The 21,413-nt window shown below is 43.3% G+C and overlaps 2 protein-coding genes across 2 annotated transcripts; both read left to right on the top strand.

Annotated features, from left to right (window-relative positions):
• The first annotated feature begins 5,020 nt into the window (after window positions 1-5,020).
• LOC119845105 (arylacetamide deacetylase-like 4) lies at window positions 5,021-12,882 on the top strand. Its single transcript, XM_038376909.2, has 4 exons — window positions 5,021-5,490; window positions 9,947-10,163; window positions 10,590-10,653; window positions 11,837-12,882. Exons 1-4 carry the CDS (start codon window positions 5,314-5,316, stop codon window positions 12,609-12,611), a joined length of 1,233 nt encoding a protein of 410 aa, XP_038232837.1. The 5' UTR covers window positions 5,021-5,313; the 3' UTR covers window positions 12,612-12,882.
• Window positions 12,883-14,067: 1,185 nt separating this feature from the next.
• On the top strand, window positions 14,068-20,318 carry CFAP107 (cilia and flagella associated protein 107). Its single transcript, XM_038376903.2, has 4 exons — window positions 14,068-14,376; window positions 17,419-17,532; window positions 18,558-18,735; window positions 19,751-20,318. Exons 1-4 carry the CDS (start codon window positions 14,266-14,268, stop codon window positions 19,960-19,962), a joined length of 615 nt encoding a protein of 204 aa, XP_038232831.1. The 5' UTR covers window positions 14,068-14,265; the 3' UTR covers window positions 19,963-20,318.
• Window positions 20,319-21,413: the final 1,095 nt, after the last annotated feature.

Raw genomic sequence — 21,413 nt, 5'->3', positions numbered from 1 at the left:
AAACAGTTTTAAAATGTTTGTATATATTTTAAACTCTATATTTATACCAAGTTTCCTGAAGTCTGGATCAAAGATTACTATGACAGGATTAGGGGTTTGTGGTTTTGATTCTGCTCTCGTGTTTTAGTTGGGAGGGAAGGGGAAAAATAAATAGGCCTACTTTTAAGGCTTATTGAGTTCACATTCTATAAGAATACAGAGTATTGTACAAGTTTCTTTTGTTCAGTTTTGACTCCCAGACTGGAGTAATAATTTCTTTTGTCCTTTTAAATGATTAGCAATTTTAATAATTAAACAATGCTTTCATGAGTACAAGAGAAAAAGAAATATACGATGCAAAGCCGTACCATAAATAAATACTCTTTGAATAGGAGCCACTTTTTGGTCGCTCTGCCACTGCTGTGTTATACCTATTGGGATGGTTCTTGGGGTACCCAGGGCTGTGAATCACCTTGTTACTTTCTGCCTCTAGTGAGAGGTAGCCTTACCCTTGGTGACTAGGTGTCAGCTCCCTAACACCATCAGCCTTTCAGCCACTCAAGCACTCCCCTTTGGGCTATGCCAGCCTTGTCTTTGCCTTGCAGGTTCACAGTAGGTGTACCTCTGTCTCTGAGTCTCCTTGAATCATTCCCCTGTGATATCCAGCCCCTGACACTGGCTACTCACAGAAGTCCCAGATCCTCTGCCCGAAAGGAGCAGTGTACCCCAGTTTACTAGTTTTACCTTAAACCACTGCTCCTGTAAACCACACAGCACTTATGAGGAACATTTAATGAAACAAACATAGATTTATTTAAGAAATAATAGAGATTCAACTTGGAACAAGAGAGTGTGGTGGAAACAAATGATTACAATACAAAACAAAATGATAACAAGTGTAGGCCCTAGTTCACATTCTAAGAGTTGCCTTACCTGTCTCATCAACTAGGTTCCTCCAAAGTCAGAGCTGTTGCAGACCTGGCTGGCTTTACAGGAACCAGGATCCAAGCTTTCATGGAGACATCACCACTCCACAAGATGTTTCCTCAGTGAATGAATCTAGAGTGCCTCTCCCCATTCTGTATGATACCAACAGTCTTTTGTCTTTATTCATATACAGGGCAATCCCCTGCCTCTTGAAATGTTCCTTTTTTACCTCCAAGTAGTTTCGATTGTTTGCAGTTATCCCTGCTGTTTTTTCATTGATAGTCTTGGGATGGAGCAAGGCTAGACAACTGAGCTTTACATTACATTACTAGCTAATTGGGGAGGGGTGACCACTCCCTTCTGCTTGAATGGGCCATCACTAAGACATATTACCCTTTAGTGACAAATTTGTACATTCAAGACCTACAAGCAGATTTTCAACTTAGTTATGTTATTCTTTAAATATTGGCCGTACACACATTTCACAATGATTATGAGTCTTGTTAAGTTATGAGCTTTCTGTAGATACCTTACATGTTACCCTTTATGTATAAATACCCTGCAAGATATGTGTTTGGTATAGTGAGTTTGCCAGGTTTGAGACAAGAACTGTTTGTGAAGAACAGGGGACCTTTGCCTAGGGGTTTCTGTGTCACACCTATCATATAGGTGAATGTTTAATGGTGAATATTACGTATATGTAGGAGATTGTTTTACTGCAATTTCGGATTTACAAAAATACATATAAGAACATGTAAATTCTAGTCCTCAACATAGCAAAAGACATGTACAGAAGGTTAGCCTGAAAAGTGCAGAACTCATAAAATCTCAGCCTTAAGGCTGCAAAAGTCTATAGAATTATTATTAGGAGAATACATAGAACTATGCAATAAACAGGGCTTATCAATGCAAAAATGCATGTAGAAACATGCAGTAAAGCAACCTCAGCATTACAAAAAATACATAGAAGAGTACACCCAACCATAGTCTGAAAATCCTGCTCATCTCCTTGTAGGGGAGACCCACTGGGGTCTTTGTGACTTTGGGGACTTTGTGACCCTCAGGTACTTAGGAAATGAACAATAGCCAAACTCTCTGCAGGAAGGTTCTGAAAGATTCTAATTTTACTCCAAGAGGTCCCACAAGAGGCTCTTGCGGAGGTACCCAGGGCTATGAGGTGCCTCCCTATCACCTACCCTTCATGTACAGAAGCCTTGTCTGTGCCTGCCAGGGTTAGCTCTCTGACTCCATGGATAGGGTTGCCAACTTTCTAATTGCACAAAACCAAACACCCTAGCTCCGCCTTTTCCCCGAGGCCCTTCCCCCTTCCCTGAGTCTCCGCCCCCGTTCACTATATTTCCCCTCCCTCAGTGGCTCACTCTCCCCCACTCTCACTCACTTTCACTGAGCTAGGGCAGAGGTTTGGGTGCAGGAGGGGGTGAGGGCACTAACTGGGGGTGCGGGCTCCAGGGTGGGGTCAGAAATGAGGCGTTCAGGGTACGGGAGGGGGCTCTGGGCTGGGGCAGGGAGTTGGGGTGCAGGAGGGAGTGAGACCTCCGGCTGGGGGTGCGGGCTCCAGGGTGGGGCTGAGGACGAGGGATTCGGAGTACAGGAGAGGGCTGCGGGTTGAGATGGAGGTTGGGGTGCAGGAGGTGGACCCCTTGCCTAGGAGCCAGTCCTGCTGGCCACTTCCGGGGTGCAATGAGGTGCCAAGACAGGTAGTGACTAGCCTTCCTTAGCCCTGCAGCACCACCGACCAGAGCCGCCAGGGTCCCTTTTTCGACTGGGTGTTCCGGTCGAAAACAGGACACCTGGCAACCCTAGCCATGGGCCACAGGCAACATAAACGTTCCCCTCTAGGCCTGTGCAGGCCCTGTTCTCTCTCTCTACAGGTCAGCGATAGGCACACTCCAACCCCCAAGTCCTCTATGCATCTGCCTGGAGTGCCCAGCTCTGGTCCACTGAAACTCACAGTATTCACAGATTCACTGCTTCCAAAGAAGCAGGACACCCCAGCGAGCCAGTTTCACCTCAGATCATTGTTCTGCTTCACAGCTCTTAGATACGTTTATAGTGCAAACAAGTAAAAGTGAATTTAACAAAGCAGAGAGATTCAAGTCAGAGCAGGTAGAAGTATTGGAAGCAGATGGTGACACAGAAAATCAAATCATAACATACATTCTAGAACCTAGATTCACTTACGAGACACTTTCATGTCTTACAGAGTAATGCTCACCCAAAGTCCTTCCAACCTTTTAGAGCCAGGCTTGGCTACTATCTTACGCTTATTAGACAAGTCACACTGCCAGCTTCACCTCCTGGGTGAAAGATTCGGAATGTCTGTTTGTACCCCCAGATATATCAGAACAATCCATTGTACTATCAATATGCAAGACATCCCTTGCTGGTTGTTTTTTTCTTGTATACTCCTCTCTCAGAGATTTCACAATCTCTTAATCAGCATCTGCCTCAGTATGCAAATAGGCATACATTATGAGGCACACAATACACAATGACCAGATGGGAAATAAGCATCTGTTACCCCCTGCCTGAAAAGAAACTGTCTGAGAATGTCACCTCCTGCCTTAAGAACAACAATTTCAGGATAGACACATAACTCCTTAAATATTGTCTGAACATACATTTCACAGTTTCTTCTAAGGCCTAGATGGCGCAAGTTGTTCTATGCACAAGGCCCCCTTGACTTCAGTGGGAACTTGCAAAATCAGGCTCTAAAACTGAAAAGTTACCATTATTATGATGCTCTCCTGGGATGTGGGAGATCCTAGTTCAATTATCTCCTCTACCTGTTGGGGAAGAAGGGATTTGAAGGGGGTCTCAGACCTCCCAAGTGATAATCCTAACCACTGGACCCAAGCCTTAGAATATCCCAGAGCACTTTCCAGAGATGGGAGAGGTTCTTGTTCAAATCCTTTCTCCATCATCAGGCATAATGAGGAATTGAACCAAGGTTTCCCACTGAGAGGGCCTTATACCTCCCCTACTTCATCCAGTGCAAAGGGGTTGTGTACGTTAACAGATTAACCACATGACATTAGAAAATATAAACCACGATTGCTGGCCCTTCAGAACCAATTTCCAAACACCAGTGACGTAAAACTATGCAATAGGCTTTGGAATTCATGTGGGTTCCATTCAACAGCTCTGTGTTTTGGGCTCTGAGTGGGGAATCAAACAGACTGCTCCCTCATCTCTGCATCTGATTGCACCCCGTTTCCAACAAACATCTTATTACTGGTGGCAAGATTATCCTTCCTGGTGAATATTTGGGGAAAGTGCAGGGATAAACAGAGTGGCCAACCCCAAGCCAAAAATGATGAATCAGGCCTTCAAAAAATCGTTACAAATCATGAAATGTTACAAAAATAAATGTCAGGTACATTTCCTTTGCTTTCTGGTTTCTAAGCCCTTGGGGGACACTTGGGTCACATTTTCAAGTTTCTCTCTGCAAGGGTTAGAAATTTACTTTTTTTTAAAATGGAAGTTGAGATACTGATGTTATTCCTTCATTCCCACAGCTGGGCCTTTAAGAACTCCCCCCAGTCCCAATAATGAGATGCTTATGATAAAAATCATAAGAGCTGGGAACATTGGATTGCATGGCTGTGGGGTACCGCAAATACAGGCATGATATAAGCATCTCCAAAATGTTCAGAGTTCCTATTATCTGCTGCATGTCTAAAATTTGGGATGCTTATCTGAACTCAAACTTTAAAATGGGATTGCCTTCGCTCTTTTTTTGGTAAAAGTGGCTTGTTGTTTAGCTAATGCCTTTCTAAAGGCCCCATTGTGATTTTTTTTTTTAAATAATGGCATAATCCCAATGCACTTTGAGATGAATAAATTACGGATGCAGATCACAAGCGATGTACAGAACAGCCTTTTCTCTCTCTGCTGGTAAATGTATCTGCATATCACAAACTTGAACTTTAGGATCTTTACACAGTCCTAGATAAATATCACCTACGAACAGTCTCATATCCCATCATGGACACATGAGACTGAATTATAGACATAGATTACCACGGTCCACACCCTTTCTCCTTCCCACTGTCAATGCAAGATCAAATGCAGTCTCAGTGTATGAATAGCTGGCAGCTTATACAGTGTTTTGGAGTATCTAATACCTCATTGGCAGAGCTGCTGGCATATGCACAGCTGTGAGGCTCATTGACTTATTACAGTTCCAGACCTTGATGCCTCTGCAGCATTTGTTAACTAACCGAGAGTCCTTTGCATGACCTGTAGCTGAGAAGGGGAAAAATTTGTCCTAGTGCAGCCTGATTACATGCAGAGGTGCTTCAGAAACAGGAAATAACAAATCAAAGAGAACAGAGGAATCAAGTGAAAGTCAAATTCCTGGCTACGTGGGCCTCACTACATGAAATGGAGTTTGCTTATGCACTGCTGGTGTTAATACTGGCAGTTTTCATTGCTGCTTTCATATTGTTAGTCGTGGGGACAATTTATTTTGATTTCTCCAACTCAGAAATCCCTCTTGGAGTGGACCAGCCTGTAAAGCTCCGAATCGTTCATAGTATTTTGATTGGCACAGCGGTTCTGGTGAGTTTACCTTGTCTGACACTAATGTGGGGTGCTTAGGTGAGCATGTAAATGTCACTCTAAGCATAATGCAAATGCTGGGAATAGGAACCCTGCCAGATGCATTTACTTGCGGTGAAAGAAAGATGCTACTTTTATGCTTTTTGGCTGTACTTAGGAAGCAGTTTCTCTAAGTCTCTGTCAGACTCTTTACCTGTGTAGTGCATGTACAGTCAGATTCTGCTTGGCTCGTAAGGTGGTACCACCTAGTGGGGTGCAGTGTTGCCAACCCCAAAAGACTCAAAAATCATGAATCAGGCCCTAAAAATCATGAGTTTTTTCTTTTTTTTAAAAAAAAAGATGATAAATGATGGGCTGCTTTTATTCGACCCAACCTGGTCCCAGAGCCTTTAGGCTGCACTTGGGTCATGTTTACAATTCTCTCTGCAACCATGAGGGCTAGAAACTTTGTTTTTGAATAAAGGCTGAGATTCTCATGAAATCACAGAATCTCAGGAGCAGGGGCTCTGAGCAAAACACGGTGTGTTGTGAGAGTCATGAGAAAAATCGTGACATTTGGCAACACTACATGGTGAGGAACCTTTCCTTGCTCCAGACCACATGCAGAGCCTACCGCAGGGCCAGGCAGAATTGCACCCCTAGCACTCTGGGGAGTGCAGGATCACTTCCACCGCTACTCTCCCAAGGGCATGTGACACACTGAAGGGGACAGGCAGGAACCAGAGCCATGGCTCTGCCCCCTCTATTAGCTGGCCAGTCGTGTGGAGAGGGGTAAAATGCACCCCACAAATAGGTGTAGTAGGAGGCATGCAGGGTGCCTGGAAGAGTCTCGCCTACCAGAAGTACATTGCCCTGCAGGCATGGTTGGTATTGGGGGTAGCAAGCAGGACAATTGTCCAAGGCCTCATGCCACAGGAGGCCCCGGGTGGTGGGGCTCAGGCCCTGGGTGGTGGGGCTTAGGCTCAGGCCCCGGCTTTGGCAGAAATCCAATGTGTGAGCAGGTAAAGGAGGCTGGGTGGGGGCCCACTCTTTAGTCTCTGCCCTGGGCCCCAGCAAATCTATCGTGGGCCCTGCCTGCAGGCAGCATCATGCTCACACAACAGTGCTCTCCCTGCTTGCTTCTGAAGGGTCAGTTCTGGAGCACTTCATCCACTCATCAGCTGGTGGCAGGAGGGGTGGCGGTGGGGGGGGGGGGGCGGGGGGCAAAGCTCAGCAGAGGGCAGCTCCCAGGCACAAGAGGCACCTATATGTGCCCACTGCTCTCCAGCAATAAATTCTCCAACATGTGGCTTATGGGGAACTCTGCAGTGACAGCAGACCTTGGTGATCTGAGACATTTCTGCTCCAGACAATAGATATTAGGGTGATGGAAGCACTAGAAACCCTTTAAATAGAAAATGGCTCCTTGACTCAATGTATATTTAAATCCAGGTATTTAAACTCTTCAGATTATTTTAAAATAAAAGCAAAACAAAACAAAGACAAACTTGTTTCTCAGCTGGGAATATCCAGAGTTGCAATAGCCCAAAAAGCATGGGATACTATAACACAGTGCATGCTTACAGTTCATGACAAGAATGTAATGAGTTGTTTTGAATTTTTAACAACCTTGTTCTGGATTTTCCAGTTTCCCAAACCAGAAAATCCAGTTCTCTCTCTCTCTCTCTCTTATTAACCACACCTTGGTCGCTATATAATAAGTCAGCTTTACATGCTGCAATATAAGTGACTGGGTTTAGAACATTTTTAAACTGGGAATAATTAAAAAACCCAAGGCATGCCATATACTGAGGCAACAATATTGTTTGCAGTTTGATTTCAATTGTTTTGGTATCTAAAATATACAACAGTTGTTAGGAACCTAATAAAACCCCTTGTTTCAGGCAGACAGGGGAAGAAAAGGAAGGAGAGAGGACTGGAGCTTAGAGATGTGCTGTAAGACTTGGAAAATCAGAGAACTGAAGTAAGGGGGACCCTGCCCCAGTAGGGGAGGAAGACTCCCTTCCCCAGCATCTAAGGACAACAGATACTGCACGCAAGGGGAAAGAGGGTAAGAACCCACAGGGGTTGAGAGGGGCTGGGGCTTGGAGTGAGGTGCAAACCCAGACCCCTCCTCCACTCCCCTCCTTTACCACCTTCTTGGGCCACTAGCGGGGCCATCAATGCCCCAAGAACAGGGGCAAGAGGTGGCATCTTAGCTCCCCACCAAGAAAAGCTCAGGATCCACCAGGCTAACATCGGCCATCTTGTCACAGACCTATAACAATGAGCCTCATATTGAGAGCTTAATGTTATTGAATATTTAATGGTTTTGGTGTCACTCTTGCTCCCAGAAGAAGTCACCTTGCCAGGCTCAAGGACAATTGCACTGATATAACGGCTCACTGCTAACAATATCTGTGGTACAAAGTCCCATTGGGTCTAGATTAGACAATCACCCAGTGAAGTGGGCTCACATTCATTCCGGGTATTTGTCCTTACATCTTATACCCCTTGTTGATTCTTGTAGGCAGTTCATTAGGGATCTACTAATTCCTCATCCCTTTATGTAGTAAATTCAAGGGTTTTTTTCCTTGCTTTCAATTATTTCCATCAATACATCTCCTGTCTGATCTCTTTTAATTTTTTCATTCATACCATCACTCTACCCATAACTAGAGCTAGTCAAAATTTTTCAGATGAATGTTATTTGCTTAATAATGCAGTTTTGAATCACAATTGCGAATCTGTGACAAATTTAAGGAATAGTTTTGGCCAAATAAATTGAACTGAAAAAGTCAAAATGCTACATTTCAACATTTTCAAAACAAACTGTCTCAATATTCATTTCAAAATGACTATTGCATCAAAATTTGCTGAAATTTGTCTTTTTTTATAACAGGATTAAAGAAAACCCAACACTGCAACAAAATATTTTGTTGGACCCAAAACAGACAATTTTTTAAAAAACAAAACTTTTTTATTTTGGGGAAACCCACAATAATTTAAAATTTTTTTATTTAGTAGATTTGGAGAATAATTGATCACCATCCTCTTTATAACAGCCCTTAACTTATCCGAAGACTGGTATCAGGCCCCACTTCAGTCTTCTTTTCTCAAGATTAAATATGCCCTTTTTTTTTAAACCTTTCCTCATAGGTCAGATTTTCTAAACCTTACATCACTTTTATTGCCCTCCTCTGGACCCTTTCCTATTATCCACAACCTGGCATCCAGAATTGGACACCTACTTTATCTGCTTCTCACCCACACATCTCCAGGTCTTTTTGATGCCAGTAATGCCCATTCCAAACTTATTCACCAAACCACCCACTCTCCCCTCATCTTAGTCCCTCTTAAAGCCTCGCTTGCGAAGCCCACAGGAAGTGAAGTGATTAAAATGAAATTTACAAAAGCAAACAAACTTGGAGCCCAATCCAAAGTCTGTGGAAGACTCTCATGGGCTGTACTAGCCTTTGGAGCGGTTGGTTATTAAGGGTGAACAAACTACTTGCGCTTCATCCATCCCAACCGCCCTCCACTACTTGTTTGTTCGCTCATTATGTCATGTTTCTATTCTAGATTGTGAGCACTTTGTTTGTCACAGTAACTATGAGCGATACTTTATTGCTGTTATCAACTAGAAACTGAACCACAGGGAGGAAAAAGCCAGACAGATGTCTGTCAGTAATGTCTAGTCAATGTGTGGCGTGCAGATCAGTATGGCCAATCAGTTGTGTCAGATTTCTAAAGTGATTTCAACATGGCTATAGATTTGGATAGGGGATAGACCATCTCTTTTACCGCAGGTAAGAGGTGAGTTAGTGTGCAGTGAGGGTTGTTACATTGGGAAGATTAATTTCCTACCCTGTTTACAGAGACTAGAATCCATTCCTTATTTTTACCTAACATCTGGATGGCAAACTACTCTGTGGACCAGCTTGGTTTTCACCCTGCTTTTTTTTAAGGGTAGACCAGGTGATTGGTAATGGGGTACATGGAAGAATCCTTTGCTTCTAATTGCTGGTATCATGAAAAATCATTGTAGCCTGAATTCTGGTTGATGACCTCTTCTCTCAGTCCTTGTGCATGAGCGTCCATATCAAGAAAACCACCACTACAGTTGTTACCTATCTGCACCCTAGGTGGAACTCTTAGCAGAATAACTAAGGACTGAATAACCTATGGAGACCAAACTCTCCAATAAGGGGCAGAGGACCAATGATAATGCAGTGTGTGAAGATGGCTGCATAGACATTGCCTGTGGCTTCATTTCTCTGTGGTGCTGCTGATGTTGTTATTATTTTATTTATTTGGATTGTGCTAGTGCCTGGAACTCTACATTCGTTGTTTTTTTTCTGTATGAGCTCCAGACTTTTGATCCTGCCTTAGTTTCTCCAAAGAAAGCACAGCTTATGCCTATTGAGGAGAATGGAGTTTCTTTATGCTAATCCCTGGTCTCTTTCACTCTAAACAGGGGAAGATTTTGGAGAAGCTGGGTCTGTGCAGTCAACTTGGCTTCACCCGCTATATGCGACGGGGAAAGAAATTAGGGGAGGACCCAAAGCTCTTCATAAAGGACCTGCAGTTTGGGAAGGTGCCAGTGAGGATTTACCAGCCTAGAGTGCCTTCTGCTGGCCGAAGGAGAGGAGTCATCTACTTCCATGGAGGAGGCTGGATGTTTGGAAGCATTAGTAAGATATTTAACAGAAAAAATTTGATGGATAATTAAATATAGTCACCCCATTTTTACAAACATCAAAGGAAAGTTGGTTTGGGCTTAAGATTTGGGAGAAGGTTTGAGATTTGACTCTTCACCAACAAATACACACATACTCTGGCAGGTAGGTGTTGGCTGCAAGAAGAGAGGACTTGTTGAACATTACATGGCTGTTCCAGTCAGCGGGGCAGCTTGGAAACAGGTGTGATACCATGATGAGCAAAGGGGACAGTGAGAAATGAAGCTGGGGTGGTGTGTACCGGGTGGGGAAGAGCAGGGATTAGATGGGGGAAAGGAGAGAATTGTCATTATCCTTAAATGCGTCACAGAGCTAATAGGGTATAGAATTGCTACTCCTTAGAGCGCAAGACAGGCACCAATGAAAACATTTGTTTTCCAGATTCCTATGAAACTGTGTGCCGCTGTATCACCAGAGAAAGTGAATCGGTGGTTGTGTCTGTTGAGTAAGTCAGCCTGGTCCACTTCTATTATATAGGAACTAGTTGTTCTACATTGTGATAGCCACTAGCTGCACTGCTTTTAGGATGCCTTCTCAGAGGACTATATTTTCAAGAATCCAAGTGGCTCGGCAAGATGCACAAGTTGACTTTATGATTTTGCAGCTTTTCACTGCTTTTGTGCTGAGCTAGACAGAATACACTCAGAATAAGATTGTTGTATATGAGCACATTTTGTCATCTGCTGGGGGAAAAAAACTGGAAAGAAGTTATCAGATCATTTTAATAAAAAGCAAATCTGTCTTGCAATTAACATTAAGTTCTCAGATATTGAGCCAAATCCTCATCTTAGTCCACAAACTCCCATTGAGCCCCGAGGTAAATGGGAATTTTGCCCTCAATAAGAAATAAGAAATATTTGTATTTCCATAGCACCAATAGTAAAAATATCGTTGTTGTATAACAGTAGCGCTTATAAGATCTAGGTATTATGATTATAGGCATCAACCAAAACTGGGGTCACATGATACTGATCACAATATAAACACAAAAAGAAAAGGAGTACTTGCGGCACCTTAGAGACTAACAAATTTATTAGAGCATAAGCTTTCGTGAGCTACAGCTCACTTCATCGGATGCATTCCGATGAAGTGAGCTGTAGCTTACGAAAGCTTATGCTCTAATAAATTTGTTAGTCTCTAAGGTGCCACAAGTACTCCTTTTCTTTTTGCGAATATAGACTAACACGGCTGCTACTCTGAAACCTGTCAATATAAACACAGTAAGAGACTGTCCCTATCCCAAAGATCTCACAATCTAAATAGATAACATGGACAAAACAAGTATTAATCCCCATTGTACAGACTGGAAACAGAGGATAAAAAAAGAGATTAAATGACTAAGCCAAGGTCCCTCAGGGAGTCTGTGGTACAGCCCTCCTGAGTTTCATTCTAATGCCTTAGCCAGAAGACAATCCTCAGCATTTGGCCCTGCTGGTTATAGTTTATCTGTGATCTGCAAATATAAGAATGATCGTTTGGAGGGCGGGTGCACGTTTATGAGCTAATATCGATGTCCATGGCTGTAAAATAACAGGAGGGCTGAAAGTGGAGGAGTTTGTAGCAAATAAACTTCCAACAAATAATGATTCTTTCCCATTTTTATAATCACCGATTCTTTGATATATTAGGTATCGTCTGGCACCAGAGCACACGTACCCAGCACAGTATGAAGACTGTCTCACTGCTACCACACACTTTATGAAGACTGCAGAAGACTATGGAGTGGATCCTGCCTGTATTATCATTAGTGGGGACAGTGCTGGGGGCAATCTTGCTGCTGCTGTTTGCCAAACACTAGTGAGTAGACCGGACCTTCCAAAGGTGCATGCTCAGATTTTGATCTATCCATGCCTACAGGCAATAGACTTCAATTTGCCATCATATCAGCAAAACTGTGGAGTCCCCATCTTGTTCAGGGAACGCATGGCTTTTTATGTTCTGCAGTACCTCAAGGGGGACGCATCATTTTTGGAAGATGTCCTGGAGGGTTCCCATATGCCTGTAGACATAAAATTGAAGTTTAGAAAATGGCTAAGTACAGACAATATCCCTAAGGAATTTAAGGTCAGAGGATACAAACCAAAGGTGCCCATCGAATGCTCAAATGAAGTTTATGAGGCAGTTAAAAAATTTTGTGAGCCAGCTTTTTCCCCTCTTCTCGCTGAAGATGCTGTTGTTCGCCAGCTCCCTGAGTCGTTCATCTTGACTTGTGAGCATGATGTGCTTAGGGATGATGCCCTGTTATACAAGAAGCGATTGGAGGACGGTGGTGTGCCAGTGACCTGGTACCACATTGAGAATGGATTCCATGGAATCATAAGCCTGTTTGATAATGGCAGGTTGTCATTTCCAGCAGGAAAAAAGGGACTGGACAACATTGTAAACTTTCTCAGAAGCTTATAAAAACAATCTTCTCAAAGATTGGGTCGTATATTTCCTCTGGTCTTCATATATGCCCTAAAGTCTGGGAAGAGACCTATAGGAACAGTATCTTATATCACATGATGGGCTGCCATGACATGGTTTCCATTGTTGATGAAGTTCACAAGCTTGTGTGAAGTCCCTTCTCTTACTGGTTGGAATGTTGATTACACACCTACATATTTGAAATGATTTCTTTGCATCGTGCTGCAAGCTATTGTCTTGATAAATATCAGTAAAGATTAAAGAATACTATTTGTAATTGATTTTCTGGTTTGACCCATTTGATTCAATGAAGGCCTGACTGTTAATCCTTCCATGGAGAGAGATGGTGTGTGTGGGTGGGTGCATGTGCGCATGTGTGTGTATGTAAAAGTACACACCACCTACATCACAACATTATGATGTAAAGTCCGTGCACTGCAGTACTTTTGGAAAGCGATATCAGCATCCAACTTACATCCAGCTGCAGTAGTGAAACCCTTGGTCTTTTGCCTTCTGCAAATTTAAGGGTTCATTATGGATCATGGAATATTTTTCATCTCAGTCCAGAATATTACTTATATTGCATTACACAAAGATTAGCCAAACATTTTGTGAATACCTCTTTTTATTTTGCCCAGTATGCCACACCTGTAAATAGAATGAAACCTGAAAAAAGATCATTGTTGTCCATCTAATGTGCCCACCAAAGTCATGGTGCCATGAAGTAAACATCTTTGCTACATCCCTCTACAGAAACATCAGAGATGTTTCTGCTCTTCCATTTAACAATACTCCACCACTTATCAATAAGATACAGTGTTGTATCAGTTTAATCTCATGTTCTATTAGGGAACTAAAATCTTCCCTTATAGTGAAACATACTTGATGCTTTGCCTGCACTGTTTTCTCTTTCACTTCCATGAGTAAAAGATGTTCCTCCTTATGGAAAAGTTCTATAGAATCTAGTAGGAAATCACAACCTTTTTAGGAACCATCCTACCAAATTTAGTTAATTCTATCCCTGCTATTGAATTTTATAAGCTGGTTAAAAAAAACTGTAGAAAGGATAATATTTTTGATTTTTTTGGGGGGGTTTCTAGAGTAATTTCTACAAACCCCTGCTTAATTTCTGTTGTAATCCTATTGGCTGTATCCCTACTAAATTTTACAAGCGTTCCTTAAAGCTAGTCCCATTGCTCTGTCCAAATTTCAACTCCAGTAAAGTTGAAGTCCTTCCTACTCCGTCTTTGTAATGTACAGCACTATTGGACTACTTTTTTTTTTAAATTACCTTATGCGGAGTGTAAAGATCCAGTCCTGCTTCCATTGAAGTCGGAAACAAAACTCCATTTATCTTCAATGCAGCAGGAGCCTCTCTCTCTTAGCAGTAGGATCTGCTGTTGCTTAGAGAGTGTTTGCATCCATTGACGATCACCATGGAGACAGCAAACAATGGCGATCCCAAGGCAGGGGAGTTCCACACATTAACAATCTCACCCTGCACACAGGCAGAGGGAAGCATAGATTCCGTTCTGCCTGATCTCTGCTGCATGAACACAGAACCACCATTCACATCCCAGAAGGGGAAGGGCAGAGGAACCATTGATTCTGCAGGAGTGGATGGGAAAGGGTGCTGCTGAGTCTAAGAAGCATGCTTACATCTCAGAGGGATGTGCAGGAATGGTACCTTCCCAGCTGGAACATCAAACCAAAGTACTCAACGAAAGTGCTCATTGGAAACTGGTTGGAAGAGAGGAAAAGGGTAAGAAGGGATAAAAGAAAAGGGAGAATGGGAATAGAAAGGGTCAGCCCTGATGCTCTGGAGATGATCAACCACCAAACTTTAGGGAAGTTTGGATCCAGGCCCGTTTCAAAAGAGGAACAAAGGCAGAACATTGGGTGCCTTGACCACAAAGTTCACTGGCCTGCTTCCATTCATTCTAGTCAGGAGGTAGTACTCTTCCCACTGAGCCACTACTAAAGCAATGCCCAAGCATGATGGATGCTCAGGGATGTGGGGTAGATGGAGAGGTTCTTACAGACAACACATACAGTGGTGGTCCTGACAACACTGGGTCATTAAAGATTCCATGGCACTTCTCCCAAGACCAGGTACGTTCACTCCAGTTTTCTGGTTCATTTCTAGTTGTGTAATTAAGTTCTGTCTACCTCCGATTCCCCAGTGCTTTCAGGTGGATAGGAGATTCTTTGTCTTTGTCCTGCACCGTTATTGGGTGCTGTAGAAAGGCATCCCAGTCAGGTGCAGCTGTATTTCAGCAGTGGGTGCAGACAACCCTGTACGAGCATGTATACATTGTAACCAGCTACTAAAACCTGTCAGGTGCAATGTGGTCATTGTAATGGTCATTCATTATTTTTATCTTTCGTTTTTATTGAATTCTGCTTTAGTGTAGCTCTGTTTCTCACAGCGAGGCAGCCAACCCCTGCAATCTCTTTTCTTTGATCAGGAAACCAGCTTAGTTCATAATGACATGTCAGATGTGTTCTTCCTGGGGGGTGAAGCAATGCCCTATTTTAAATAAAGAAAATAAACATGTTTAAGTTTTACTGAGTGCCGAAGACCTTTTTTTTTTTAATCTTTAGATCCTTTTACTTTAGGATACTAGCAATTGTTTATGTTCTTCATAGTCAGCCTCTCTCTTTCCACACCATATAGTCTGTAGAAATTATCTTATATTTAAGTGACACTTTTTATATCAAAGTATCTCAAAGTAATTTACAAATGGAACAAATTGTATATAGAGATATAGCCTACACTGTAAGCTCTGTGAGACAAGGACTGTCTTTACTCTGTTTGTAGAGGGCATAGCAAAATGGGATCCTAATCTTGGCTGGGGTCCCTATGCACCACTGTCATACATAAAAATAATATAAGCCCACCACTAAACTGCAGCCACCTCGGTGTGGGAACACAGCAGCTGTTTAATAGCACACACCAACACTGTTCAACAAAGACCTGATATTACTCTTCTCCCTCCACAAACTGCTCCAAGTAGCACCCCGATCTCTTTATAAAAAGTGCCAGGGGGACTGGAATGACCACAGTTGTTCTGGATGTTGGTTTTATATGTCAGGCAAAGAACAGCAAGACCAGCAGCACAGCAACCCATTGCACCACACTGATCTTAATACTGGTTCAGTATTGATGCAGAGAGAACTGCCTCCTTTTAAAATCACTCAGACTCCTTCCGGCAGCCCCCCACTATTTCCTGGAATTGCAGCCAAAGTCTCACTCAGCTGGACACCACTTATCTTATGAGATCTGACAGGATCACAATGGGAAGAGATATTTGATGGATGTAGACATTATACAGGGAGAGGAATTATTTAGGGTGTTGCCTGGCGGTATAAAATAGGAGGAAATGAAAAAACGAAAATGTAGGTTGCAGATCAGGAAACAGTTCCTGACAGTGAGATGTTTTAAACCATGAAATAATCTCCTCAGGGAAGTGGAAGAGGTCTCACTACTTGGGATTTTTAAAACTAGACTGGACAAAATCCCAGAAAATATACTGTAGGGAACAATCCTGCACTGGGTGGTAGATGTACCAAGGATCAAAATGAAAGTTGATCATTTCCTTCCAGTAGCTAAGCCTACACTAGGTGAAAAGGTGTGGCAACAAGGCATTGGTGAGCTTGTAATGTCCACACGCAAGAACTATCCCAGGCTTTCTAAAATGACTGATTTTACTGGTTGATTGCAACATCTGAGCCAAGGTCTTCAGGGTAGAAGACCCTGCAAATGAGAAGTGTGGACAGGAAGTCATTAGCATCGGGGCTTTAGGATCCTTTGTCATGAGAGTCCCTGGGTAAATCTGCCAGACCCGTTCATTTTAATTCAGTTGTTCCATTGATCTTCAGAAGGGCAAAGGGAGACATTTTCAAGGGCACATGTGAGTCACACAACTCAATGGGAGTTTGACGCTCTAGTAAAGTGGTCATTAAGGGATTGACTGGGTTACCAGAGTACTGCAGGTTGGAGCCATGTTCTATCCCTCCCTTCTTGTTTAGCTAGCATGTGTTTTCCCCCACTCTGTTTGTAGATAGTTGAATAAAGCAGCATGGTTGTGACCAAGTGGGACTGTTCTTAATGTTTTCTCTGAATAGTGTGTGGGTGCCTCAGTTTCCCCTAGGCAGTTCTTAAGTATCTAGGTGGTGGGATAAGGGTGTATGATCATTGCAGAGCCCTAGAGGGCAGGTGTGTGCAGGGGTCTGGACACAGAGAATGGCCAACACTCTGTTTCCTGGCAACTGATGGCCTGACCCTTCCCACTTCCCTACCCCCCACCAAGATGAGAGCTAAAGGGTTGGAGAACAAAGGAATCAGGTGACCTCCTGGGCCGGAAAAGGGACAAAGTCCAGAGGAGGAGGGGCTGGAGAGAGTTTCAGTTTTGGGCTGGGTGGTCGAATGCAGGGAATCCCAAGGCTGGGGTCTAAGCTCCTTGCCACCCAGAAGGACTTGATTGAGGGGTCCTGGTTGTACCCATGAGCTCTGTTTTAGACTGTGTTGCTATTGTCCAATAAACCTTCTGTTTTACTGGTTGGCTGAGAGTCATGGTGAATCCAAAGAAGAGGGGTGCAGGGCCCGGACTCCCCCACACTTCGTGACAACTGGTTTTTACCTATAGTACTGTGAGGGAAAGTATGTTTGCTTACAGTGAGTGGTCCCTGTAGAAAAGACACCTAACTGCACTTTTGGCCTTTAAAAATCTCTCCCAACGAGCAGTTGTTTCAGTGTGAATAATTGCTACATAGCGAGTGTCTCCTTTGGGATCTCTTTTAGTTTATAAAAGACATTGGGAAACCCAGCAACAGCATCTATGGGACTGACTTTATTTGCTTCCCTGACCACAGAACAGATCGAACAGTAAGGAGAACCATTATGAAGAAACTTGATGTAAGTAAAAAAAAAAAAGGGGGGGGGGTGGCTCAGGACTGGACTATACAGAGGTTTAGTACTCGGCAAGCTGGAGTGTGAATCTACAGTGCACCAGCCTACTGTGAGCTGAATGGTCACATGGCCCCTGCTACCATGTGCTAAGGTTTCTGTAGTATGCTTTGATCTACTGCTGTTTGAAACCGCAGGCTAGAGGACTGTAGATTTACACCCTGGCTTGCTGTGCACTAAGTGGCCATGTAGACAAGACCTCAGATTTAAGGCATGTATTAAATTTAAGATTAAAATCCTGCCTGTGTGTGTTTGTGTGTGCGTGTGGCCGTCCAGGGGAAGGTACAGAGTGAAAATGGCCAAGTTAAGGCCCCCAGAGCCATCCTGCATGCTGCTTCAGAGCAGGATGTCTTGTAGAAGAGGGAGAATACAAATCCCACAATGCTTCTTGCAGCTCCCCGCAGTTCCTGTTGTTAACCCCAACATGTGTGCAGGGGGAATAGATCGTGTTTCCTATGGGAGGGCATCCCCCAAGCAGAGTGCCTGGAGCAGATCCTGCACTGCTGCATCACAGATGTGCACGTGGAAGAGGCTCCTTATGCCCTCTTCTCACCAGTGCACTCCCATGTAACAGGAAAGGATTTTGCACTAAATGAGGCCCCAATCCTCCAGAATGTTAGGGTTCTTCCCAGACACCACCCCCTACAATGTCTCCTCCTTCAAAATGCCCCCCTCCCCAGACACCTTGATTATTTCCTCCAGATACGTGTATGTGTGTGTTCATGCCCCAAAAGACTTTGGTAACACATGAGGATCAGTTTTTCAATTGCATACCCCACTGCACCTGCAAATGCCTGAATGAGTGTGTGTACAAAGCTGCTAACTATGTACCTGTTTTGCAAGTGCAAAAGCAGGGGTTTGTTGCGGATTGGGTTCTGACCTATCTTTGCCAGATCACCTGGGTGCAATCTGACCTAACAGTCTCCAGCATCTTTTAAATGCTCTGCTCGTACAAGCAATATGGTTTTTTACAGGGCCTGCCAAAGCAGCATCTGTTTACGCATCATGAAGAACCGAACAACCGAAATTTAGTAACTCAATACGATGATCATTACAACAGACATGGCTATAATCCTGTGTTACCTCCACTCCGCAGATGGAATGGACAAAAGCTAGCCTGGCTCCCGGAGAAATCAGATTTCCCCATTTTTGGTACTTTTTAGTGTTTTCCTGGTAGTCGCTCACAGGCGGAGGTGCAGTCTGGTCTAGTGATCAGCATTCAAGCCTTAGTAGTCAGAGACCTCACTAAATTCTAACCTTTCGTCTCCAAATGGCTTGCTGTTTCCCTTAGGCCAATCACGTACCCACTCTGTGCCTTAGCTTGCCCATCTGTAAAATATAAATAATAATAATAATTAATACTTATCCACCACAGAGGAGAGTAGTGAAGTTTAGTTAATGGACCAAACTTTTCTCCCAGGTGCAACAGTGCAACTCCCAGTGAAAATAATGCTGGTGTAACTGCTAGAAGAATTTGGCCTATTGTTTGTAAAATTCCTTAAAGATTAAAAGTGCCTCAGACTGAGTGCTAAGTGTTATGAACAGACAGGGAAGCTTCATTCCAAGCTTCATTCTGAGTTTAAGTGCTTATGGTTGAATGGGCACTTGCTTAAGACATTTGTGGTTTCAGGGCAAAATTTTCAAAAGTCCCTAAATGACTTGGGAACGTAAGCCCCATTTTGATGTAGAAATGGGAATTAGGTGGCTAAATACCTTTAAGGATCTGGGCCTTAGAAGCCTAAGTATCGTTAGGTGTTTAAGTCACTTTGGCTCCAAAGTCATTTAGGTGCTTTAGAAAATTTTACCCATATTCTAGTAAATTGGTTCAGTTACCCAGAAATATTGTGAACTATGGATTTAAATGTTAAAAGTAATTCCACTAATTTTTCTATGCACCAGAGGGTGTGCCTATATACCATTGCTCTTGACTGGATGGACTCGGAACTGCTCACCTGTGTGTCATAGCTCCTTCACTGACAACAGCTAGCAGTGCTTCTCCTCCCACTCGAGGAGTAAAGATTTCTGGTTGTGGAAGAAGAGGGTCTGAATTCTGTCCTCGCTGTTGTCATGAAGTTCTGAATTAACCCCATGTGCCCTGAGTTATGGAAACCCTAGTGGTCATGAATTTGTTTCTATTACTATGACATTTCATCATTGTTTGTTCCAGAACCACCCACCAACTATGGCCTTTTTGAGCAACTAATGAAAAAATGGACTCACCAAGAGGCAGGAGTGATGAACAGTGTCTACACTGTTTCTTATGAGATGCCGCCTGTTTCTGCTTTTGCTGTTCGCCGACGTCCAGTCACAAATTGCCACCGGTCCACCCCGCGATGGGTAGCATCTTCCCCACAACCTCCGTGCAAGTCTGGAATGTGATGGCGCACCAAAATGCCTGCAAGCTCCTGAGCAGCCGGTCAGAGATACGGCAGCCATTGGTGCCACACCGTAGAGTGCTTCTTGCCATACTATAACTATTATTTAAATACAGCATGTTGCCCAACACTAAGACTATTCTGGTCCATGTGTTATTGGCAGAAATAGGAATTAGGCTGTATAGAGGGAGCGGTGTCTACTGGTTGGAGCAGAGCACTGGAATGTAGGGTGACTGGATTACATTCCCAGCTCTGCCTTTGACCTGTGGCAACTCCACAGGGTGGACTTTGTTTCCCTTACTCGAATCAGACATTTACATGATCTTTCTGTGCTGCTGTGAATGGCTCCGAGTTCACCATCACTCACTGCCTTTACTAAGTGAAAAGAAAAGAAGTACTTGTGGCACCTTAAAGACTAACAAATTTATTTGAGCATAAGCTTTCGTGAGCTACAGCTCACGATGCATCGGATGAAGTGAGCTGTAGCTCACGAAAGCTTATGCTCAAATAAATTGGTTAGTCTCTAAGGTGCCACAAGTACTCCTTTTCTTTTTGTGAATACAGACTAACACGGCTGCTACTCTGAAACCTGTCTACTAAGTGAGTGACCTTACTCAATTTAGGGGTGAGTGTGGCCCTTCTGTGCCTCTCCCTTGTGGAAAGAAGCAGTAGGGTATATATTCCATATACAGGGAGAGTACCCTATATATTTATACACGTTACACATGAGGACTGTCATCTATGCCAGGGATCACTTTTATATTAGAGTGAATACAGGATCTCTCATGAGCACAATAGGTAAACCATATGCTGCTTCCATGGCATCTGCCTGTTTTGCATATTTTTGTTTTACCTGAGCATTTGTAAAATGGCATGAGGATCTTGGCTGTGCGTGTGGGGGTGGGTGAATAATGTTTATGAAGTGTTTTGAGATCATCAGCCTGGAAGGTACTATTACGTAAGTGCAAAAAGATCAAAACAAAGGAATCAACACAGTCCTGTTTAGGCTAGGAAGAAGTTGGGGTATTTGACTGGGATTTAATTAGTTCGCAATTTGTAATGAGTTTGACTCATGCCTACCAGAAATTCTAAGTGCTCAGTGGTGGAGTTAATGATTTGGGTGAATAACATTTAGTCCTTCAGGATAAATGGGATTTGACTAACTCTTAGTCAATCCTGTTTTGATTACATTTTGTACACTGTGAATTCAACCTGATCCCTCAAAGCCAGGTTGTCCCATCCGAATTCACAGCTACGGAACTACTTGTAAAAAGAAAAGGAGTACTTGTGGCACCTTAGAGACTAACAAATTTATTAGAGCATAAGCTTTCGTGAGCTACAGCTCACTTCATCGGATGCATTTGGTGGCCACTCTATATGGCTAAATTCAGTGCCTTGCATAATGACAGGTTTCAGAGTAGCAGCCGTGTTAGTCTGTATTCGCAAAAAGAAAAA

Source organism: Dermochelys coriacea, chromosome 18 (assembly GCF_009764565.3).
Source record: "Dermochelys coriacea isolate rDerCor1 chromosome 18, rDerCor1.pri.v4, whole genome shotgun sequence".
Taxonomy (NCBI): Eukaryota; Metazoa; Chordata; order Testudines; family Dermochelyidae; genus Dermochelys; species Dermochelys coriacea.
Note: the sequence above shows the minus strand (reverse complement) of the source record. Positions and strands in the feature narration are given on the sequence as shown.